Source organism: Mixophyes fleayi, chromosome 7, assembly GCF_038048845.1.
Source record: "Mixophyes fleayi isolate aMixFle1 chromosome 7, aMixFle1.hap1, whole genome shotgun sequence".
In the NCBI taxonomy this organism is placed as follows: domain Eukaryota; kingdom Metazoa; phylum Chordata; class Amphibia; order Anura; family Limnodynastidae; genus Mixophyes; species Mixophyes fleayi.
This window is the reverse complement of record NC_134408.1, coordinates 6,030,954-6,056,161: the sequence shown is the minus strand read 5'-3', so window position 1 is coordinate 6,056,161 and position 25,208 is coordinate 6,030,954. Positions and strand designations below refer to the sequence as shown.

Below are 25,208 nucleotides of genomic sequence, written 5' to 3'. Positions count from 1 at the left end.
TTCCACACTCCAAAAACATACTGGTAGGTTAATTGGCTGCTAACAAAATTGACCCTAGTCTGTGTCTGTGTCTGTGTGTGTGTTAGGGAATTTAGACTGTTAGCCCCAATAGGGCAGGGACTGATGTGAGTGAGTTCTCTGTACAGCTCTGTGGAATTAGTGGCGCTATATAAATAAATGGTAATAATAATAATGGATAAAGAGAACATGTAGCCAATCTGAGCAGTTAGATGCTACCAACCATGGAGTCTCCTGTCAATTCTGTGTGACAAGAATGTGTAGTCAAACCCATCTGTATATGAAAGGAAGGATCAGACATATAACTTGTTAAAACTTTCTAGCCAATTATTTCAATACGTTCAAAAGATGGACGTGTGGCTGTGGTTGCAACGGAAATTGGATCCACCTGTTTCCTTGCCACCTCCAGGTCTGCCTATGAGCCCCACATGCTGAGGAGGTCATTGGCAAGTCATGTGAAAATTTACCCATTTACATATTTATGGTCACAATGACCCACTGACTGATCTGAATCTCCGCCAGTACAATCTGGGACAGGAGTATCAGCGCTGATATTGGACTTGTCGGATTTATTTACAATTATCTGCTACATTTGCTTTACAAGCTGTACAACTGCACCTTTTGAACTGCTACAGTTACATTGCTATACAAATTCGTCTACATTGGAAGGAGGTTTAGCTACTTTTAATTACATATAGGAATTACTTTTGATTTCACTCCGCAATTGTACCCTATGAACTTTATCCTCACATGTTTGAGCTACTACAGGAGCACCTCCTGTTCCTACCATATAAACTCAAGTTTGTCAAGAGTGTCTCTGCGATGGTGGGAGTACATGGAGTTACTTGAACTGGTTAATCTCATAGGGGCATGGGGCAAAGTATACATTAAGTCTGTGGTCAAGGCCTCAGTCCATTCAGAAAAGGGTTGAGAACATTTGCATTGAGTAACCCAAGGGTATAGGTTATACTAAATTTTTATAGTGGCAGGAAACAGGACAATCTCCAAGCTTAGTAATATGGAGTGTCAGTTAGGCACTCAGCCTGACCGGGGGATTGAAGTGACGGTAGTACATTGTGTTTTTGGAGGGTTAGCAATAATCAGAGTGGCAGTTGATAAGTTCTGACAATATTAGGGTCAGCTTCCTACACCCTCCTACATCTACACTTCTCTCTGGATCAAGAGGTCTTGCAAACCATAAGTATATGGTCTCATTAAACCATGCAGTGGGGGAGATTATCATCATCATCATAATCATCTATATATATAGCACCACTTGTCATTCACATCAGTCCATGCCCAAATGGAGGTTACAGTTTAAATTCTTTAACACACACAGATTGAGTTTGTTTGTGTTTAACACAAGGTTAATTTTGTCAATAGCCAATTATCCTACTAGCATATTTTTGGAGGGGTGGGAGGAAACCAGAGCTCCCGGGGAAAATCCTTTATCCATTAAATTAATAAATGAGATTCCTATTTCTGTCAGTTCATCAGCCATAACTTGGGCATTGCAAAAGGTTGGTGCGTCACTTATCAGGAGGAAGGGGACAGTGGCCAGCAAGAGGAATACATGGAAGGGAATAATATCAGGACCCCTGGAAAAGTATGGAGTGGGTGGCAAGTAAACTAGGGAGTGGAAAACTGGTATCAAGGTCTCCATATTGCATAGGAGTTGCTGGATCTATATCATTCTTTTCCTGCTTGAACTCGTAGGCTGCCTAGCCCTTGCTGTCTGCTTCTTCATCTATATCCTACTTGAACTCGTAGGCTGCCAAGCTCTTGCTGTTTGCTTCTTGCTTGCAGTCACCGTCTACTTCTTGGCCTGGTTTGTAATTTCATTTGTTTAGGTCTGCAGAGCAGGTGGCTCCTCTCTCCTTGTGTGAGGTGCATGGACCCATGACTCTATTCCTTGTACTTTTACTGATGTAGTATTGGTGAAGAGCTCACATAAAGGTTCCACCCAGCAAAGCTGTAGAGGTGAGGTACGGACAAACGTCTTCATAAGGACCCAATCTCCAGGCTGGGTATTGTGAACGGGTTCAGAGTCAGGTTCTGCCTGTACAACTTTCATGTGTTCCTGTAAAAGACTAAGGGCTAGATTTACTAAAGGGCAATTTGCTTGAACCTCCGGATTTTGTTTTAAAAACCACTGCATTTACTAAAGGCCAAACCGCCAGTAAACTGGCCAAAAACAAGTTTTAAAAACCACCACTTATATATTACATCCCGGTTTATACTATGATCAAATGTATTTTTTGTTTTTACATTGTTTCCAGAGATTGATATGAACCATTTTTGTTTATATTTATGTTTGATTAGCAGTTATCTTTAACATTTGAGCTCAATTGTTCTGGTTGCAATTTTTTGTATATTTAATATTGAATAAATCAAGTATTTTTAATTTTGCACAGATCGTTTTTACTTTTTATTTTTGCTTGACACAATAGTTCCTGAGGGCTGTTACACATTACGTTTTAGCTGCCCTGTCTGCAAAGGCGTTTCCCTTTGAGACAGGGTGAGAATTCCGTCAGTGTGTGCCTGACATTTCATCACAGACACACTAGATGGCAGCAGTGCTGCATCCAGCAGCTGGATGATGAGATCTGCGTATTTGATGGGCGTACCTGCTGAAGGTAGGAAGCCTCTCTGCTTCCATAGTTCCTCAAACTCATGAATTACACCCACGAGTGGCATGATGCTGTGACATCTTTTGAATGATCGGAGCTCTAGTATAAGAGACTAGATCACACATTTGAGCAGAGAAAAGTGGGGAAGAGGGTTAGATGCAACAACATAGGAAGAAGAGGCAACTGTATAACCTGAGAATCTGTGTTCTCACCCGACAACAAAATGATGAGCCATCTACAGAATGTTCCCAACCACCTTTGATTACGGGGTTGTCATAAAATAAGCAAAGAACAATGAATTGTCATAAATCATTCCTATGCAGCAGTAGGAGGTAACCTTATTACTCTAGTAAAGTTGGGTACACACTACAGGTTTCTCAACCAATTATCATTCCAATCACACAATAAACGACCGTTCGGTCCGATATTGCATTAGTGTGTACGCTCCCACAATCATGTTTTATCGTACCAAAGCACATTGTATCATTTGATTTGATGCATACACATTTAAAATGTCAACATGCTTAACGTCTACACATGTAAAATCTTGACATCTAAAATGTTTACACATGAGAATGTCGACACGGTCATAATGCTGTAATGTCGACATATGAAATGTTGACAAATGACATGTCTGAAAGGTTTAAAATGACAAGATTATATGATTACATTTTCAACATCATATAGGAATATGTCCAAAAGATATATCAAGCTTCAATTCATTATAGGACGGACGCATACAGTCATGTCTGCTTATTGTCAGCCATATGTTCGGTATTAATGATCCTTTATTGTTATAGTATATCACCTCTTAAAATCCCACGACCATACCTATTCTTATTACAGTAAAGAAACTGACAAATAATACTTTATTGACTTTAGTTCAATGCAGTAAAGTTTTATAACTTAAGGAGGGTTGGAGGGCGTTCTGTGATGAGTGATGGAGGGCGTTCTGTGATGAGTGCTGCAAACGGCTGGTGTACTCTTCCTGAAAATATGGTGTGAAGCTTCTATCCCTTCAAGTCAAGGCAAGTGTGTAATAGTCATAATGAGAGGAATTTAACACTGACACCTGCTTTTCAAAAGTGATGCCTAGATGTGGTTATTCCAAGATGTATGTAAGTTCATATCTGTCTTTACTTCCTTAGGTTTCCAAAATAGACACCTGAAGGACGTGTAAAGCTATATGCGGAAATGAAGTGGGTGCTGCATGGAATGGAGAGAAGAAGGAAATAAAGAAGATTTGTAACCAGTGATTGGCAGATGTAAGGATGGGTGATGTATACGGATAGCCTAACTTTCATTACAGCTATGGTATGTATATGCATAGATATTTTTTTTTCTAACAATTTGTTAGTGGTTTTTTTTTAAAATAAACAATATTTTTAAAATTGCATCTTAAAAATTCTAGACTATTACATGTAATATTTTAATGTCTCAATTTTTTGGGGTATGCTTTTGTATCACTAGTATATAATATATATATTGGGTTAGTACTTCTGCCTTACAGCACTGGGGTCATGAGTTCAATTCCCGACCATGGCCTTATCTGTGTGAAGTTTGTATGTTCTCCCCATGTTTGCATGGGTTTCCTCCGGGTGCTCTGGTTTCCTCCCACACTCCAAAAACATACTGGTAGGTTAATTAACCCCAGTCTGTCTGTCTGTCTGTGTGTGTGTATATTAGGGAATTTAGACTGTAAGCCCCAATGGGGCAGGGACTGATGTGAATGTACAGCGCTGCGGAATTAGTGGCGCTATATAAATAAATGATGATGATATATAATAAAAATATACAACTGAATGTAAAATATAATTTATATAAAGCTGGCATAAAACGCGTCCATCACAAGAATATAACTGGCATATCATGGAGTGAGAGCATAGGGCTTTCCATTACCAAAAAAGATACAAGTGTTTATAATTTATAACTACTATGACTGAAATTTCATGGCACATTTTACTTTCTCAAATTTACTTTTAACAACATTGTTAATTTGTTTTTCAAGGTATTTTGCGTCCTTTTCAGATATTGGATGTTGTTACTTTATAAATACTCACAATTTTCTTTTTCTCTTCCTTCTTAGGAACATTTGATAAATTAAATAAATCATTTTTATATTTCCAACTATTGCTTCACAACACTTTTTGTAATAGACAATGAAATGTGTGTGTTGGATAGTTATATTATATGTATTAGTCCATAATTTAATATCATACATTATTTGCTGGCAAAAGATTAAGTTAAAAAAATATATACTTTATATATTGCTACATATACTATTAAGAACTAGGATAGTTATATATCATTGCGGAGAAGAAGGTGGGCTGTACCCTCCTTTATCCAGCAAGAAATTAGTATTAAAACTGTGTACATTGTGTGGAGCTTTTTTTTATTGTCTATCATTGTAAAAGTATGTTGGTTTAATATTTATGATATGAAACTTGTTGGTCTTGAAAATGTACAGAGCTTGTTTTCAAGAGATAATCCTGTTCACAATTGAAATATTTACCAACACATGTTGAAGTTTAAAAATGTGTCTGCCAGTGATTAATGCTAACAGCCGGTTCTGAGATTTTTGTCAGATTTTGAAATCTCATCTCTGGCACATGTTCCTCTATGTAGGATCACTAACAAAATAATTAAGTCTTTTGCAACAGCTTTTTAATCATACTTGCCTACTCTCCCGGAATTTCTGGGAGGCTCCCATGTTTCGGGGAGTCTTCCTGGACTCCCGGAAGACTATGCAACCTCCCAGACTTTTGTGGAGAAGGGGATTAACAACATGATTGTGCTGTGAATTTTGGCTGTTTTTATATTACGGGCTCTAAAGGTTGGAAGAGGCAAGATCATGGAGGATCTTATGAATAAGATTCCAAAGTAGTTAGTAATTCTGATTGAAAATCTGGTTTATACATGATGAACAAATAATATCTTATGCATTTCATGGTTTCGATACAGAATCGGTAATTATTCTTGTATCTTGAATGTGTACTTTTTTGTTACGTTTTGAATAAATTTATGTTTTAAATTAGAGATGTGTGCTGAGCCTCATGTTTTGGCTTTTGAAACCGGTGTCTGTTCTAAACCGCATTCGCGTTTTCAGCTTTGCTACCGGTTTAGGCAAAAAATCAAGAAAGGTTTGGGTCTGGATTTAAAATTTGAGCTGTTTTTGCTCCTATATTACTATTTATAGCATTAATATTTGTTTTCAGTCATTTCCCGGCAATTTTCTAATGATCCCTTCACAACGGTGCTTATTTTTACCAATTTTGTCTGCAGCGAGCTGTCAATTAATGAAGGACTTTGTAACTTTGCCATTATTGCATTTGCTTTCTGTGATTCAATTAAAAAAATAAAAAAATGCATAGTGTTGATATCTCCCTTTCATTGCATGCAAACCTCCTTCGCAAGTTCAGACTTACTATTACTGTAATTAAATAAATAACCACAGGGACACCAATTTAAATTTGGCAAAATATCATGCTGATTAGCACTGGGCCTCTTCTGGTCATTGGGTACTAGGCTAAAAATATCAACATGTAGTACAACACTCATGGGCTGTCAGTGCATGCTGGCACTTGTAGTATTAAAAGAGCTCGCACGTTATTTTGACAATTTACCCTGTTATCCCCATTGTGGACCATGCCCAATGCTGAGGGAGGAGACATTTTTAAAAATTGCAATATTATTATGTTCTTACTATCTGAGAGGGGAGACAGCAGGACGGGGTTTGATCTCAGCTGTTACAATCACATCTTTTTGTCTTTTTTTAAAAATATTCAATTTGCGGTTTCCAATGCATTTTTTGGTCAAAATGGGAATGCTAAATAGAAAAAATAAACACATATTAAAGCAGGTGAGTTATCGTCACATCGACACAAAAAAGTGAACTCATACCCTGCTATGAAACATTTCTAAGCATGGCAATATGATTTTTTTGTTTTTTTCAGGGTTAACTACTCTCTATATCAATGATGCCAGTGGAAAAGCCACACCAATACCTGTATTGTTCTATGTCATATTTCCTAGTAGTCATAGCCACACAAAACATGGACCAACATGCAGAATAGAAATAAGCTCATAAATCTTTGCTCCAGTCATAACATATAGCACTAACAGCAACTGTGTGCATATCTCTGACAACATGGAAAACAGCCTGATAATAGAAACACCATATAACCCATTCTATAACTATGCAAATAAAGATCTCATACTACATGGCCAGTAATACATAATGCAAAATAAATGTAAGAATACATTTATAATAATAAGAATATAAATATAATAAATAAACTTATGTAAATAAAAGTTGATATAATATTCTCTCTGTCTCTTCTGTTTACTTTCTGTTCTTTCCTGGGCTGCTCAGGTCAATATGCCAGTCCCCGATGCAGGACTTGACCAGAAGAGATTTTGTGGTCTTCATCTTAGGCTGGGATTTAAGGGTCGAGTGTAACCATGCCTATGGGAACTGGATGATGTCAAAAACCTTCAATTGACCCAAATTGGTAGTGGTGAATGATGTAGCTGCATAGGCAGATGCAACTGAAGCTGCCAGTCACACAGAAGCATATGGGAAGGGGTGGCGGAGAGAAATATATACGCGGAGAAGGACAGGGAGACGGGGGTACACATACAAAATTGGAGACAGAGTGATAGACACAAAAAGGAGTCAGTGATACATGCACAAAAAAAGAGGAGGACAAAGGCACACAAGGGGCAAAATTGAGATAGATGTAGACACAGACAGAGGGTAAGACAGACGAACATGGAGGAAGGATGGATTCTGGAGTGAGCCTTACTTTCAACATCAGAGATCCATTCGGAACGGGGCCTCTGAGCACTTCCTCCTCTACTGGACCAGGCCTATGGCTCTGCACCGAACGGTCCCAGCGCAATGCCGATGAAGCCAATCACAATTACTTCCGCCTGGACTTTGCAGTGCACAGTAATAGACACAGGAAAATTGTCTTGAAGATCGGTACAACTCACAAAATGGCTGCCTCCACCATATGTGACAAGTACACTTTACTAATGGAGCAATCTAATAGTCCTTATGCTTTTATGATACAACATTTATGACCAACTAAATAAATAGGATTTCATTAAACAATTTCATAACAATAAGGTGCATTCTTCTGATAAAATCTGATGGTTTTCCTCCAGGTGCTCCGGTATCCTCCGACAGTCCATAAACACACCGGTAGATTGTAGGTGTGTGGTGTGTGGTGTGTGTGTGTGGTGCATGTGTGTGGTGTGTGTGTGTGGTGTGTGTGGTGTGTGTGTGTGTGTGGTGTGTGTGGTGTGTGTGCTAAAGATTTTAAAGAATTTGAACTGTAATCTCAAATGGGTCAGAGACTGGTGCAAATGATGACATATTCTCTGTAAAGCTCTTTGTGATATGTTTATGCTATATAAGTAAAGTTTAATGAATAAATAAGATACAAATAAATATAATGTGGTTTGTCATTTCATGAAAAATATAAGCCTCTAAGTAGACATATATGATAAAGGGGCTTAAATAATCAAGGTAGATTTGGTATCAAAGCACTTGCAGGGTGGAGCACAAATCACAGTGAGATATTAGAGTCCATTTAAAAATGCTCTATGCGGTGGTAATCGTTTCCACAATTACCACCATTCCGCCACCGAGGACACCTCCAAGGAAAATCTCTGTTTGCAGCAGCATGCTCCCCGCAAGTTATACCGAATACACCGTTGTCCGGCACAAGAGTTTGACACTATCGCAATCTGAAAAAGTCTTCATTTAAAGTGGCAATGGCAGGTTTAGTGTTTCAACACTTAATCTGAGGAGTCCCACCATTGCCGCTATAAATAAAGATTTATTCAGGTCGCGATGACGTCAAACTCTTGGGCCGGACGTCTGTGTACTCGGAATAACTTGCGGGGGGCATGCTGCTGTGATTGGAGATGTAGAGCGTTGCTTTGGAGGTAAGTCTGGTTATATTCAAATCTGATTTTTACACATTCGGATTTTCCTTGGAGGTGTCCTCGGTGGAGGAATTTTCTGCACCGCTAACCTGTACCCTACCAGCTGTATGTACACAGGGAGGCTTAATCCATGGTTCATTCACTTGCATAAACCTACGACGAATGAAGAGATGACCATACAAATGTCCGGCTTACTAGACTTCACAGGGAGGATTCACAGCTCACCGGACAAGTAGAGAACACCAAACTGGGATTACTGCTGACATTGCACTTGCAGAAAATCTAAAAACAAGTTTAGTGTATCCCCTCTTTCAGAAATACGTCCATTTACTCCTAAGAAATCCTTTATTGAAGGTCATCTCTCAAATAGTCAAAAAGTTCATGTACAAGAGAGAAAATCATAGTATGAAGTGAAGTGAAGGACTCTCCTTCAGTTAACAAGTGACCGATGGCCTGATATCCCGGGATTCCAGAGATTGTCAGTTTAAGGTCATCAAAATTATGTTTTATAATATTTGAGAACAGTCCATGGCTTTAAGATGCCCTTGATGAGTACTGGGGTCTGCCATGGGTAGTTTAGATCATTAAGGTTATACATGTAGCAGGTGTACAGGTAGCAGTAGATTTGTTTAATAAATTAATAAATAAAATGCATGAAGACTGTTAGGTACAACATCAGTGCTAGGAGTCATAGGGTGCTCTGTCCAAAATCTACACCTCTCATTATTTGCTCATGTTCCCGGGTTACTTATTTCAGACTCACGTAGTCTGTGGAATTCCCTCCTTCATACATCAAGACTTTCCTCAGCCTCCAAACATTCCCTAAAAGCTCTCTATGCAATCTTATCAAATTCCAAACAATTTCCAGATTCAAAATCCAAATATCCCCTTGACCTCCCTTGTCTATTCCACCAGATTATCACCTGTCTGCACAGTTCACTCAATATTGTGGAGTAACTGCTTCATATAGCCCCTCTAAGCATTTTTCCCCATTATAATCTGTTTGGACCACTATGTGACACTTAACCCCATATATCAAACTTCTATTTTTATATTGACTGTAAACTTGCCAACTGGCCCCTCATACCTCTTTGTATGTCTGTTAATACCCAGTCTTGTTTTATTACTGTATTCATTGCCAGCGGGAAAGTGCTGTAGAGTGTCCTTCATTTGTTAATAGTAATTATAATAATAATCATCATGGATCAACTGTGCAGTAGTAAACATGTCACTAGGAGAATCACTGATGCAGTGAAAACAGATACTGAGGACGGAACATTCTTCAGTGCTCCATAGGAGCTGATCCAGTCAAAGTAATCTGGAACAATGGTATAAACTCCGGGCCGGTTAGCCAATGCGCATTTTTCACCCCAGCTCACAATGCCAGCTTGATACCAGACATCCTGAATATTACAGACCAGGGGGCCTCCAGAGTCTCCCTGCAAGATACAATGATAATCACCAGCTATTTACATGTTCTGAGGAACAGACATAATAATTATCTAGCAATTCTAAATTAATTGACTGTACTGTATTATAGCCATTCATCAAAGAAATTGTTATGGACATGCTGAATAGAGAAATGATCTCAATACTTGAAGGTTTGAAAACATCCTGATGAATTCATCAATGTTTGATACTGAAACATTTATAGATGGGATAATGCAGCACCTTACTGTATATTATAAGAATATTGCAAATCACGGAGGAGTTCTCTGACTATATAAAGCCATTGACCAAGTGTTCATATAGTGGTCAAAGAAATCACAGCTGACTTCTAACATTCATATTATTTTACAGTAGAATTGCGTTATTTCTAATAATACAAATGTTTTCTTAATTTCCAAATTAGCTATATTATACACACCTTTGTAGTCCACATGTTAGCAAAATAAATTTGGAAATTATTTGAAAATTTATGAATGGGAATGAAATGCTGAAACTCATAGAATTCTGTTTTACTCTACGTAGATCATGCTCGGCTACCTGAGAGAGTAGTAGATGCCGGGAGTACAGACCAGCAGATGCTGTAGGGAAACCAAAAGTTATATTGTAGATTGACCAGAGGATTAGTCATTAGTGTATACATGGGCAGCTGCTACTTATCTGGAGGCAACATTCTACATTTCGGTGACATGGCCACTGTTGTGGTTCCCGGCCATACTGTACTCCTGTGATTAGTGAGTGTATTATCAGGGACAGATCATATCTGGGTAGATATGAACGACGTACCTGGCAGGAGTCCTTCTGTCCAGCCTGGTACCCGGCACAGATCTGGTCACTAGGGATGATTATAACACTGGATTTAATGGAGGTGTTGACGTGGTACATCTTGTCACAGTCTGTTGTGCTGATAATAGGCACCATCACCTGCTGCAGGGTCCCCGGGGGTGGAAGACTCACTGCGGGAAGACAGTCATAAATAGACTAAGCCATAGGTCATCACTAGGTTACTCCCATTAACAAATAATATAATAAGATACAGTAATAATATTATTATTATCTTTAATTTATAAGGCGCCACAAAGGGTCCGCAGCACCGTACATGACATATACAGAAAACAGTGACCCATGACACAACATGATACATAAAGAACAAAATTTGAAGAACAAAAATATATAAATATATACACACACACACACGTAACATGGTAATACAAATCAAATTATTTCTGTGACAATAAGTGAAAGTGATGGTAGAAATCAGCGAGAAGAAGGCCAAAGCTCAAGAAAATAGAGCTAGGGAAGCAGGCCAAGAGGTACAGAGGGTGATGGAATAGTAGAAGGAGTACAAAAGGAAAGAGGGCCCTGCTCCTGAGAGCTTACATCCTAAATATTGCCATAGTCTATTATCAGTGTCACGCCAAGTGACACTGATAATAGACCAGGTCCTTTTAACATAAGCCCAGAACCCCTGGCCACAGACCACTTTACACCACTTGTCATATGAAAATCATATGTATGTATAATATAGCGCTATAGAAATACATTTTAATAATAACAATAATAATAATAATAATAATAGTAAAGTGTGCTAAGAATCATTCCCTAACATAGTATATAGATTGTTTTTAGAATAAAAAAAACTAATACACAGTTCAAGGGGTCATTTGATGCAAGGTATGCTATTCAAATGGACCTACATGAATCAGGTGCAATGGTGGGAATTAGCCTTAAGAAAATTATTTAACCTAGTTGTTTAGTGACTAAAAAGCACATTAATAGGGAATGAGCCCTAAATTGAAGGGGTTCCACACCCGATGGCCATAAGTAATAATGTCACTTGTTTGGGTTTTTCATGCTTTTGATTTTTACCTTTTCAACATTTTTTGGACATATTGATTAGTGATTCAGAGCACAATTAAATACCCCCTTAATATTCCACCACCTTTTACTATGAATTAACACAGTCATATCAAATTGCATATTCAATATCTATATATCTGGCATGCAATTGGTTACAGTAAGTGATAAGAAATTGTTTTCCTTATTATTTATCTTTTTGGTCTGCTTTTCTGCTGTTTCTGTATAATGTTGTAGGTTGTAAAGGAGAGAGAGGAGATTCAGCAGATGTCCAGAAGCATGAAAAGAGGGTGGACCTCATTTTTGGCAAATTATCCTACTTGTACACAATATAATATTATAGTCATATCATATACGCAAGAGAGAATAGTTTTTTGACATTACTATTAATGTGAATAAATTCATGTTCTCCCTCTTCAAACGTAAGGAATCTCAATCAACGATATGCAAAAAACAATATCTGGATGTATGCGCACACAATCTGGTGCTCATGCGCATTACAAAAATGTGTATCTTCTGAGTCTTTCTGTGCCGGAGACAATAATTAAGTTTGGCATTATGTTCACAGTCAAAGCTGGTCAGTTGGAAGCTAGTTACTATACATAGAATAGGCCCCTTACTGATATAGTATATTAAATACAAGTTTAGTATTACATAATATTCTACTCCCAGAGATGTACATCATAACTGGACATTATAACTTAGTAACCATAGGTGGCTATAAAAACTACAGTGTTACTCATGCTATAAGATATCAGCTGTCACTAGTATGTAGAAAACTCTTTAGTATTTCTGTTTTATTGGCATTTGATGAGGCGCTGCTTTATAGTAAGAGGCCATTGAAAGCTTCATTGAAATTTTGTGTGAATTGGATTTCACAGTATAACACGCGTTTTGCAGAGGTGAGGAGTTCCAGCAATAGAAACTTCCAGCTCTACTTTTGTGCCACATACCTCAACCAAATACAGAATGAGGAGTTTATTCTGAAGAACAGTAATAAAAAATTTGCTCACCTCCACTAAATTGACAATTAACTGCATGCACGAAAGATAAATCACACTGTAAACCTTAATATGTGTATTCTTACCTCCATCTCCAGTACTTCCCCATCCAGTTACTGAGCAATTCATCCCAGATGAGAAGTTCATAGATGCTGGAGGTACACACACGGGCAGAATGAACTCAGTATAGGTGATCGGGTTGGATAGTTGTACCAGAGCGATGTCTCCGCTGGATCCCGCACCGCTGTACAGGGAGTTCACCTTTATACTCTGCACACCGGACTTAATCTGGTGAGAACTAGTGATCTGCAGCTGATACTTGCCCAGAACAATGTTGTAGAGTGATGGATTTTGAGACCTAAATGACGAAGCCAAACAAATCTTTATATATTTATTTCTAGCTCTGTGATGAGTTTTTTTCTGAAAACGAATGAAAAAATCAGAGCTTGAAAAATGTTATCAATAAATCAAAGAAACATTCATAAAAGACATATATATTATTATCATTTACCAGCATACTCAGCAGCAGCCTACAGCTGAGAACATATATCGTAATGTAATAATTGCCAGTTATTAAACAAACAAAGAGGTCGGAGGGCTCTGCTCTCAAGCTTACAATATATAGGAAAATAGGAGTTTAATACATTCAGTCAGGTTAATGTTGCATACTGGTCCAGCCAGACTACAATGGGGATAAAGTGCTTAACAATTTAACCAGTCACACAGCAATTTTAGATTTAGGGACACTATTTTGTTTAAGTATAGAAAGACATTAAACGTAAGTGTTACTTGAAATGTGTAGAGTAGCGGTAATCAGTTACTGTAGGCTAAGACGAGGGTTCACAACTTTGATAAACTTGCCTAAAGAGATGAGATTTCATGGAATACTTGAAGGTTTGGAAACTAGTGGAAATTCTTGCTCTATGAGGGAGGGAATTCAACATAGTGGGATCAACCCAAACAAAAGTAAATGGGAATAGAAGCACCCTTTATTTTTGTAGTTGTTTCACATTGCAATGCTGAGCAGATTGGTGACTCCTTATTCTGGGTAATTCCCCTATGTGTGCAGCGAGCAATAGCTGCCTTGTCTAACAACTTTTCAGCATGATTCAAGCACAAGGGGGGTTCCTTGAACCCCCCCCCCCCTACCTGCAACCCAGCTCCTACTTGCATACACAGGTTCTAACTATTGACCATGTCAGTTATCAGTCTAGTAAAGTTTGTTAGCTTTATGTAACAGGATTTTGATACAGAATGGATGTGGGGAGCAAAGGAAAGATCAAAGTCGAAGATGACACCTAGGCAGAGAGCTTGATGACTGGGGTGTATTACTATGTTGTCAAGAGAAAGTGAGATGTCAGGAAGAAGCTTCTGTTGACTGGTAGAAGGATAATTAGCTCAGATTTTGAAAGATTGAGTTTGAGGAGACAAAAGGACATCCAAGATAAAATTTCAGAAAGACTTTCAGTAATGCGGGCTAAAACAGATGGTGAAAGATTTGGTAGCTCATCTTCATAGAGGTGATACTGGCATTCAGCAGAGTTTACGACAGTCAATAGCTGTGTCATAGCCACTCCCTTATGATGACATCATATGTGACTGTATAGCCACACCCCCTGTGACATCACCATAGTCCTCAATACATGGATGTCCCCTTGTATCAGAAACATGAGTAGCGGCAATTACTTGACAAGTCACATTGCTACTCTTTACCGAGCTTTTTCTCCTAAAATTTCTTTCGAATATTTCTGTTTGTGTTTTAATAAAGACATTTCTACCAATTCTCATATAATGCAGGAGAACAATCATAAATCCTCAATGGTTTACTAAATACAGTATATCTCATACTATAGAACTCAGACACAGCTGCTTTCTCATTAGCTGCTGAGACGGCGATGGTGTTAGATGCATTTGAAAGTCATTTTCATCATTCTGACCAGAGATGTAGGATATTTTTATAACTGTCCTGCTGTATCTTCACCTACTTATTCATGCAGCTGCGGAATTTCACTCTTTTTTGCTCCATTTTTAGACCCAACCACACCCTGTCATATGGTCATCATCAGAGCTCTTGGTGTTTGAGTCATAAAGTGTAGGACCTGCATACAATGAGGTACCCTTGATGCTGGCTTAAAGGTTTTGATCAACATACAATCCAATACCCCATGTTTTAATTTTTCTAGACACATAGATACGCAGTAGTGAGGACAAGCAATGACAACAACTGTCTTCTTGTTTTTTACACAGCTCTATTTCTTCTCTATAAGTTCCACAAAATGCAAACCCACGTCCACGGAATGGCGAAAAAAAGTGGAGCTTGAAGTTTGTATCGCTGGGACAGTTCCACTGTGTACATCAATTTACATAAATTTCCTTGTGCATTACGATGGCTAAGTGGTTACCACTTCTTCCTTACAGCACTGGGGTCATGAGTTCAATTCCCGACCATGGCCTTATCTGTGAAGAGTTTGTATGTTTTCCCCGTGTTTGCGTGGGTTTCCTTTGGGTGCTCCGGTTTCCTCCCACACTTCAAAAACATACTGGTAGGTTAATTGGCTGCAGGCAAATTGACCCTAGTCTGTGTCTGTCTGTATGTGTGTGTTAGGAAATTCAGACTGTTAGCCCCAATGGGGCAGGGACTGATGTGAGTGAGTTCTCTATACAGCGCTGTGGAATCAGTGGCGTTATATAAATAAATGATGATGATGATAACATTTCTTTGTGATTTTTCTCATCTTTAGCTCTGGACCGTGTCTTGACAGTAGGTGTCAGAGATTATACTTCTGACTAGGACCAGTGTGACCTTAATATGTACCAGGACCTACTGGACCTAAGCCACTAGATACAGGTATGGTACAGGTTCCAAGGACACAGCCCCGCGGGAATGTCTCATGCTTGGTACTGTATTAGGACATATATTTACTTGCTTATAGCCAGTAAAAATGTCTCTCTGTATAGATAGTCATTTATATTGAATATAAAATGTTGTCTTTTCCACAACGGGCTCTTAGATTTATCAGGATGTCATTTGATTCCTATCCATCATTGACAGTGTATATAATAAATAGTGATAGTGTATTATCCAATATACACTGTATAAATTGCAATATAGTATAGCACGGGTATTGGCTCTGAGGGTGCACTGGTATCACATCAGGAACCAATATCATTGGCCATGGATCCCTGTACACACCCAGAGAGCAACTTACATTTTAAAGCAGTGAGCAGCTGTCAGTATCCACTGGTTGGAGATCAGGGACCCACCACAAATATGGGAACCTTGGTACTGCAGACTGGCCTGCCATGGCCATGCTCCGTCAACAGCGTTTGTACCCCCCACTATTCGACTGGTGATCACTGGATTTCCACAGACTGGTTGGGCCGGAGTGGTGAAGTTGGAGAGTACAGCAGTTGGATATACTGAAAGAGAATAAAGGAACTCAATTAGAGAAATGGAGGAGGCCATGGGATCGATTCTAGCCAGGGCACTATCTGTATTTGAATAGATTTTTTTTCTTGGTGTTCCGGATACCAACAAAATACTGTTAGGATAATTGGTGACTAACAAAATGGACCATAGTGTGTGTTTTTGTGATAGAGAATTTAGACTGTAAGCTCTATACAAATAGATAATAATAAAAACAATGTCACTATTTCTATCTCTTTCATATTTCTTGTCTTGGTCCAGCAGTACACAGGCAAATATTGAAATTGATATATTATTATGCCAAGCTTTGGTTTGGGTGTGTCTGTATATTATTTTTTTGGGATTTCAGAGAATTCTTATGCAACAACTTCCACCAGGCCGAGATTAAAAATAAATATAGAAGCCAGCGCTGGCTGGGACTACATATCCCAGAGTCCCCACCGGAAAGATATTGCTCAATAGCCCCAGAAGACAGAAGGGAGTCTGTCAGTTACAGTGGAGAGAGAAGAAATAACAGTTTTACTGGACACTGGGGTGAGGGAGAGAGGAGACAGACCTATGTGAGGAGGAGACAGATCTGTGAGAAGACAGATATATATTAATGAGATTGATCTTTTTTGAGATGTATAGGTAAAAGGCTGTATTTAATGGAGATCTGCATTTATGACAAAACAAACATCTGACGACAGAAATATATGTAGAGAGAATTATCTATGAAACCAAAGCGTCTATGAGGAGAAACTTCATTTTGAAATAAACAACCCTTTGGGAAAATAAACACTGAGAAAAGCAGTATTGCTATAATCAAACTCTGGTTCTTGTGAGTAAACCTGTGAAACAATCATATCCTTATATTACATAAACCTGAAGTGAAAGGGAGATATAGGTTTAACACATGCATCAGTATAAATATTTATTTTGAAGACTGTGAAATAGATACATTCAAGATATCATCTGCATCAATATAAAGTTATTTCAGAGACTGTTATATAAGTCCTTTCAATATATTATCTAAGTCATTAGAAATACATAGTTCAGAGATTGCATTATATATACATTTATTATATTATCTGCTTCATTAGTGATATAGAATTCAAATACATATCTGGAGAAAATAAAATGTACATATAACTGAGAGGTAGCTACCAATGGGATTATATGTGCGCCAATGACAGCCTGGACTGGTTGTGAGGGATATTACAAAAATCAATACTGTGAACTGTTAAGGTTTAAGTATGTTATAATATTAATTAGTTAATAGCTATTCTAAGTAATGAGTGTAATTCAGTACTACTTTCAGAATATTATAAAGTAATTTAGTGTGATATGATCTATATATATGTGTTAGACATAATGATATTTTACAGTGAGTTAGGATTAGTTTATAAAGGGAATTTTGTAGTCTATTAGAAATAGTTAGCATAATATCAGAATGACATAAATACTATAACATCCAGATTTATTAATATATCTATAGCGATCAACCTCACAAAAATGTTTGTGATTTGAATTATTATTTATTCCTTAATTGCACATCTATTTCAAATATATATTTTCAAAGTATATTTTTATATACAAGAACAATCTAATTGTGTGTCAGAGTTGTGCGCAGTGTGTGGTCACAGAGGGTCTCCAAGTCATCCCTGGTGATCATGTCCATACATACCCAGACTAAGAAGACTTTGTGAAGAAGTGATACACGACAATTACATGTACGTACGCCCCTTAGCAGGAGTATGGGGGTGTTACACTTATAATTTGGGTATCAAATCAAAATTCTGAATTCAATGTGATTTTACTATGCCGGACTTACAGGGGGGTAATTGTATTGAACTTCTTAAAAGAAAGAGTGGAGGTGTTGCCCATGACAACCACACAGATTGTAGCTATTTTTTTCTAGAATGTACTAGATAAATGATAGCTAGAATCTGATTGGTTGCTATGATACGTTTATCTCAATATTTATTTTATGGCGCACACTGGATGGATAGTGCGAGACATCTTAGTTTTTGCACCAGTTGCCCTAGATGCACATGTCAAGATGTGAGTCTACTTTCTGCTCTCAGGAGACTAGAACTGTGCCTAGGTGTATGAGACAGTAAATAAATGTGTAGTGGTGCACAGTGGAAAGCCACGCCAAAGTCCAACCTCCAAACACTTTACAACAACTCCTTCCATTAAATTAAAAAAATCTTACGTTTTTCTCATAAAACACTGTCCAGTTTAGCATCATAGGACCTAGGAAAGTCAGTGAGACATGTGTGGTCATTAACAAGGGAAGAAGGTTAACTCCTGCAAGTGAGGTGAAAATGACAATGGTACAAAGAGCAGCGCCTCTCATATGACAGAAGTACTGAAAGTTTGGTACAAATACATAGTCTAGCAGACAAGAGCTGCAGAGGCAAAGCAGCATTCCCTTGGAAGCTGCTGCAGTGCAGCCGCAGACAGATCCTGACAACCGTCCTATTTACATGTGCGATAAGTGCACCTAAAAAATGTGCCTCTCCAACGAAGTTCAACTTTATCTCACTTCAATAATCTTGCTGCAAAATGAAGGGCTATTTTTGCTCTGCCCTATAAAACTAAGCACAACCTAGCTTCGCTTAGCAAAACACTCTTCTATAGTACTCCACTCTACAATAGGCGTGGCTACACACTCAAAGGAGTGTTTAGTGCTTTTTAAGTGCTGGAACTCCTCCAACCCTCTCTCCTTACTTAAAAACACCCTGGAATTTCTGTACACATCAGAGGCACCTACCTCCAGTGTCTGCAGCACCCGCTCACCATGGTGAGTGAGGACATACCTCCAGTATTCCTACAAATTGGGTCAAATGTGCTGACTGTGGGATGGTGGGGCAGTCCCCTCAAATCAAAACCGTTCCTTTAAAATTGGGACAACAGTGAGGCTCATGCTTTCACTCTACCCAACTCCTCCTATCAGCTGATACAGACTTCTGCTCCCCCACAAACACCAACCCTAAACTCCATAAACTTATGAAATTGGCGGGGATCCAGACCACCTGCACAAACAGAGGTGTGCATCAGTATAAATTAGTGTTTTGGCTATTTTGCTCTTCATATATTAGGTCCTTACAGTTTCCAGGAACCACCTACATGTAATATATTCTATAATGAATGCTGTGTACACACACATGCACTTAAATTGTGTGCTCTTGCAGCCTTATACACTACAAAATAAAAAAGCCAGATATTCCGATTTAGATCAGAGTTACATAATTGGAATCTACAATCTAAGCTGACATTTCTTATTCCCTAAATTAAATCTGCATATTGAAAAATATTTTAACTGTGCACTGTGCAAGAAAATAGCTGCTTCTGTGTTATTCTGGCCCTAGGTACCGGCCTGGGGTTATTAATTACTTTACAAAGCCTAGTGGTGATACAATGATGCAGTGCTGAGACAATGACTATTTCACATTCAGATAAGTCAGTGTACGCTGTATTTATTTAAGTGTGTATATGCCACAGTAACAATGCACACTCTTATTTGTGTGTATTTTGAAATATAGGGGCCCACTGAGAAACAAGAACTACAGAGACCCAGTGGATTCTATTGACAAGAGAAATCCTACCATCAATCTTGAGCCCATTACAATTGTCTGGAACACTGCCGACATTTTTTAAACAGTAGGGTCTTAATCTCCAGGGCCCCAAGTTGTCAGATTTGTACAGCAGTAACTCTGACATGCTCCTGCCCCCAAACACAGAGCCATTGTTTCACAGTCAGGGGGACTGAGTCATTAAGGAGAGCAAAGCATAAAAATGGAGTAACCTTGCACCTGGGCAAAACCATGTTGCTTTGGAGGGGAAGCTAAACTTAAAATGTGGGGACAGATTTATAGTTGGGGTAGGGCATGTCCTAGATAAACTTTAAATTTCTGTGTAAAAATAAAGCTATCAAGTATTTGTGTGCTACATGACAAAACAGCCAGTATTTAACTTATGTGCAAAATAATAAACTAATTTGCACCCCTTGCATTGTAACATGGTTTGTCTCGGAGAGTATTTATTATTTTTTTTGCCTTACTTTTCTTAATGACTCAGGCCCAGGGTGTATAACCTTTGAGCCACTTCCTCCTCACGTTGTTTTGCAACCAAACCCAATTCAAATAGTGATAGTGTTATTTGTACTTAATATTATATTTGTTTGTCACATCCTTGCCTACAAGCAATAAACAATTGCCTACATAATACTTTGTTCTCAGACAATCCCAGTGACTGGTAATCTTTGTTCCTGGTATAAAATACAAAGTATCTAATTGTTATATTTGATACAATGACCTGTATACAAGTATATTTCTGACAACAGTCTTAGCAACTCATCCAGATCCAGGATAAGGAACCCTAGATCCAGAATAAATGTCTAAGGTCTTCCCTGGGACCTGGTAGGTTCTAGATAGACCTCTGAAACTGCTGAGATGGCAGGAGCGTGGGCAGTGGCAGGAAACCCCTTTATCAGACATGTAGCCAGTAGGAGCCAGGAAGAGCCAACACAGCTGTATGGGTGCTCACAAGACATCGGGGGACAAAGCCTAATAAATGCCGGACCTCAAGTAAGAAATCTTTTAGTGTTGGGTAAAAGTGCAGATCACCCACCCAAAGCAGCTGTTAATATGAGGCAATATAAGATTATTTTTCAATATGTCTTAACAGACATTAAATGTTATTTACAAAACTACAAACATTCCATTTTCAAATGATATTTGCCGATGTTACCCAAATTTTATGGCACAGAACGACTTGAGATTGTGGTGCCTAAAGAATTCCAGGGGCTAGATTTACTAAGCTGCGGGTTTCAAAAAGTGGGGATGTTGCCTAAAGCAACCAATCAGATTCTAGCTTTCCCTTATTTAGTACTTTCTACAAAATGACAGCTAGAATCTGATTGGTTGCTATAGGCAACATCCCCACTTTTTCAAACTCGCAGCTTAGTAAATCTAATCCCAAGTTTCCTACTTGTGATGGGAGAAGGTGGGCGAATTCAAGAAAAAAAAAATATTTTGTGATGAGGGATGAGAGAATTAATTTAAAGGGGAGGAAATTGGTAATTTAAGAGGTAGGGCTGGATCCACCTTCCCCCTACATGAAAATAGAGAGAAATAATGTATTGCATATATTTATTTCTAATATTGGGGTACTGTGTTTTTCACTGAATGAGAGGCCCACATGAAAAATTAGCAAAATTTTATGTTGCACTGAGATATCTAATTTCAAGTGGAGGATGTTTGCAATATAGCTCCCCCAAAAAAGATTTGATGTTCATATGTCTTCTGAGATGGTGGAGACTGAGGGTCAGATTTTACTTTGTGGGGTGCATTTAACATTTGCCAAGTGAGATAAAGGAAAGTTGATCTATCAATCTATCAATGTAGAAAAACATTAAAAAGTATAAATCCAGTCTCCCCTCACTCTCGGGATTTATGTAAGATAGGAGTGAGGAAATTGTAGGATAAAATTCTTTACCTGATAAACAGGCTGCCGATCAATTTAATGGTTGGTACTAATTTATCAAGAGCTCATCAGATGTGGTCTGCTAACTGTCTGATTATAGTTTCTGTTCTATAGATCCTGGGTACAACACTGATGACTCTAGTTACCAAACTGACTACATCATCCAGACCTGACTTTGGCTATAGCTTAATCTATTCAATCTAGTGATGAAGACCTGCGGAATGTGTGTTCTGACCTGTCTCCAATAAAGACCTCTTGAAGCCCAAAAACTCTCTCCAACCCCTTTCCCCAGCAGAATCCAGTGCTCTGCTGGAGCTGTGGCTAGAAGTGGTTCACAATAATGTTCACTTTTGCTGGTGTTCACATCCCCGAAACGGACCACAGTCCTGCAAATGGTCAACATAAGCATTTATACAGAGGAACTTCCCCAATCTGGAAATTGGGTGTTAACCTTGATATGTGCACAGCTTTCATAGAGGCTCATTTGCTCAAAGTTAAACGTGCTGTGCCTCAGGATATGATGCAGTTAGTAAATACCCTTAATTACAAAATATTTCCACAAGTGATAGATGACACTAGTACAAACGTATCACGGTTGTCTTGATCAACTGTGTCTTAGGCTGACAATGCAATTCCTTTAGATTCTATCTATTTGAAAATTTGTTTTTTAAATTTATTTGAATCATCCTCTGTTCCTCAAATACACTTCAAAGATGGACTTAAATTACCTCCCCACTCACTCCTATGAAAACATAAGTAAGTCTAAGGGCTAGATTTACTAACAGGCGCGTTGGTAAAAACCGCAGATTTTCGGCGAGTTTGCCGGCGGTTTAGCCATCGCCAGAATTACGAACGGTAAACCGCCGTCCAAACGGGCAGAAATTACTTTTTCCAAAACCACAACTTTAGAAATCGCCAGGACGATTTGAACAATGTTGAACATACAAACAGCCGGATTTACTATGGAGGGGTTTGTCAAACCGCCGGAAAAGCGCCATTCAAACTACCAAAATAAAAGAACTGCTTGTGAGCGGCGAGATTGATCAAACAGCTGCTGTTAGAGCTATTTTGCCATTCAGAACATAAGAAAAAGCACCATTGATATTTGAATCATTTGGAAAATCATTATTTATTGATAAAGGGACAAAATAAATGTAATATTAGCTTATGAGGGACACTATTATAGCATTATATTATGTAGAAAATGTCAATATATATTATTAACTGATTGTTAATGGTGGATATAATTATTTATGTTGCACAATTTGTCATGACATATTGTCCAAATAATATAATAATTAAATAATTTTATCCCCTTAATATAATAAAAAAAAATTATTCCCTCATAAGTTAATATTTAATTCATTTTGCCCCTTAATTAATAAATAATGATTTATAATGGTGCTTTTTTAATGTTCTGAATGGCAAAATAGTTCAAACAGCACATTTAAGCTATCCAGCCATTCTGAAGCAGGTATTAAAACTGTCCTGTCCTGTTTTGTGGATGGTGGTTTTGATGGCGGTTTCATTCAAACCGCCGGCGGTTTTGCATTTTCAATCCGCCATACGTCGCCAGTCATTTTAAATTGAAGTCTCAAGCCGCCCTATAGTAAATAGGGCGGTTTGAACCGCTAAACCGCCGGCGATGGGTGGCGGTTTCAAACCGCCACCAAACACGATTCTTAGTAAATCTAGTCCTAAATCTTTCTTATATCAAAAAAATTTGATCCTGTTATGGGGAAAAAAAATCATAATTTTCCATTCTTTCCTGAAGACTGGTACAATTGTAAATATACTTGTGCTTTTAAAAATAGAAAAACATAATGTCTGAGGGGACGTAGATTTATGGAAAGCCCAGACCGATTTTTTTTCCTTTTATTTAGAAACACTTGAAGTATTTTATTTATCCTCCCGTAACTTGCAAGAGCATCAAAATGAGATAGTCGTCTTGTTCCAATTCAGTTCTTAGAAACAAAACTGGGGTGGAGGAGCCTTTTATCACGCTCGTAGCCTTAGGCTGTATTATTTGAGCCTCTGATGATTTTATGGTAATATTGTTTATATGAAACAGCTCAGGAAATGTTTCCTCTCTCCCCCAGTGAGTCCTTACTGTTTAGTATGAGGATACCATCTGCTTATATTAGAAGCCTCACAATTGAATTTCACATTCCTTTATTTTAATAATCACATGTGTACGACCAGTCAGAGGAAAATAAAGTGAAGTCTGTATTACAAGATTCCCATAGTAAATATGTTTTTATTTCTATTGAATCCTCAAGCCTAAAGTAGCTCAAAGTATTGTTATACTGATAATAAAAGTAACATATTTTGTGCAATTGTTTAAATATAGCAAACACTAAACAGACATCAACATCAAATCTTATGTTAATTGGCAACAATGTTTATCTGTAAAAATGAATATTTTAGGAAAATAAACGACCACAAAACTATTGGGTAGATGGCTGCGCGACGTTCAGATGGCTGTGCATTTTTTATGGTAATAAAAAATGCGCATCCATCTGAACATCGTGGCTAACTGAATATGCCCCTTGGTGCATTAACACGTTGTTGATTTGACATTATTCATTCTCATTCATTCATTCATTTATTCATTTATTCATTCATTCATTCCTTCATTTTTAGTATTTTCTCTCTCTACAGTCTTCTTAAAAGAGAACCATTGATAATGTACGATATGGCTTCTGGTATATGGGACTTTCTTGAGATATTTTTTTACAGTAATTACCAGAATTTTTGCTCCCTCCCCCCTGCATGTTGCAAATGTATTTATGGGAGCGTATTGAGGGGGCGGTTGGTACACTCATTTATTATATTAGAAGCACAGTACAGATTCTAAATGAAGCAATAAAAAAATTAAAGACCCAGCAGAAATGTAACTGTTAATGTACCTGCTGAAAACACCGTCCAATACTGCATTACAGGAAGGGTGGTGTTATAAAAACGGTGACATATAATGAAATTAATACATCTTAATATATTTCTTGTGCAGAGATTACACCTGGTGATAAGCAATGGCGGCGGGATAAACACAGACATTGTATATAGCTAGTAGTGTATGACATAAAGAACACACATTGCCAGCTTCCATCTATATATAATATATAAACCACTTACCAGACACCAGTAGAAAGCTCAGGAAATAACAAACATCTTTCATCATTTCTCAGCTTTTCCTGACAAAGTGCTCTCATTAATGTCTTGTTATAAGGAATATTACTGCTGATCTGTGGCTCAGGTCTCTCAGTAACGTGATGTATGTGTCCTCTCACACAATGACATCAGAAAATGTGGTCAAACCTGTCTCAGACCCAGGGGAGTATTCTTGTTTGTAATACTTCCAAAGAAATATTTACATATGATAGACAGTCCCATACAGGTATC

At 38.0% G+C, this 25,208-nt stretch overlaps 1 protein-coding gene across 1 annotated transcript; it reads right to left on the bottom strand.

The window, feature by feature from the left end:
- Positions 1 to 8,437: 8,437 nt before the first annotated feature.
- On the bottom strand, positions 8,438 to 25,085 carry LOC142097185 (serine protease 27-like). The gene is made up of 5 exons (XM_075178823.1): positions 24,942 to 25,085; positions 16,117 to 16,327; positions 12,994 to 13,265; positions 10,836 to 11,005; positions 8,438 to 10,042 (listed from the first exon to the last, which is right to left on the bottom strand). The coding sequence occupies exons 1-5, from the start codon at positions 24,985 to 24,987 to the stop codon at positions 9,809 to 9,811; spliced, it is 933 nt and encodes a 310-aa protein (XP_075034924.1). The 5' UTR covers positions 24,988 to 25,085; the 3' UTR covers positions 8,438 to 9,808.
- Between the last annotated feature and the right edge of the window lie 123 nt (positions 25,086 to 25,208).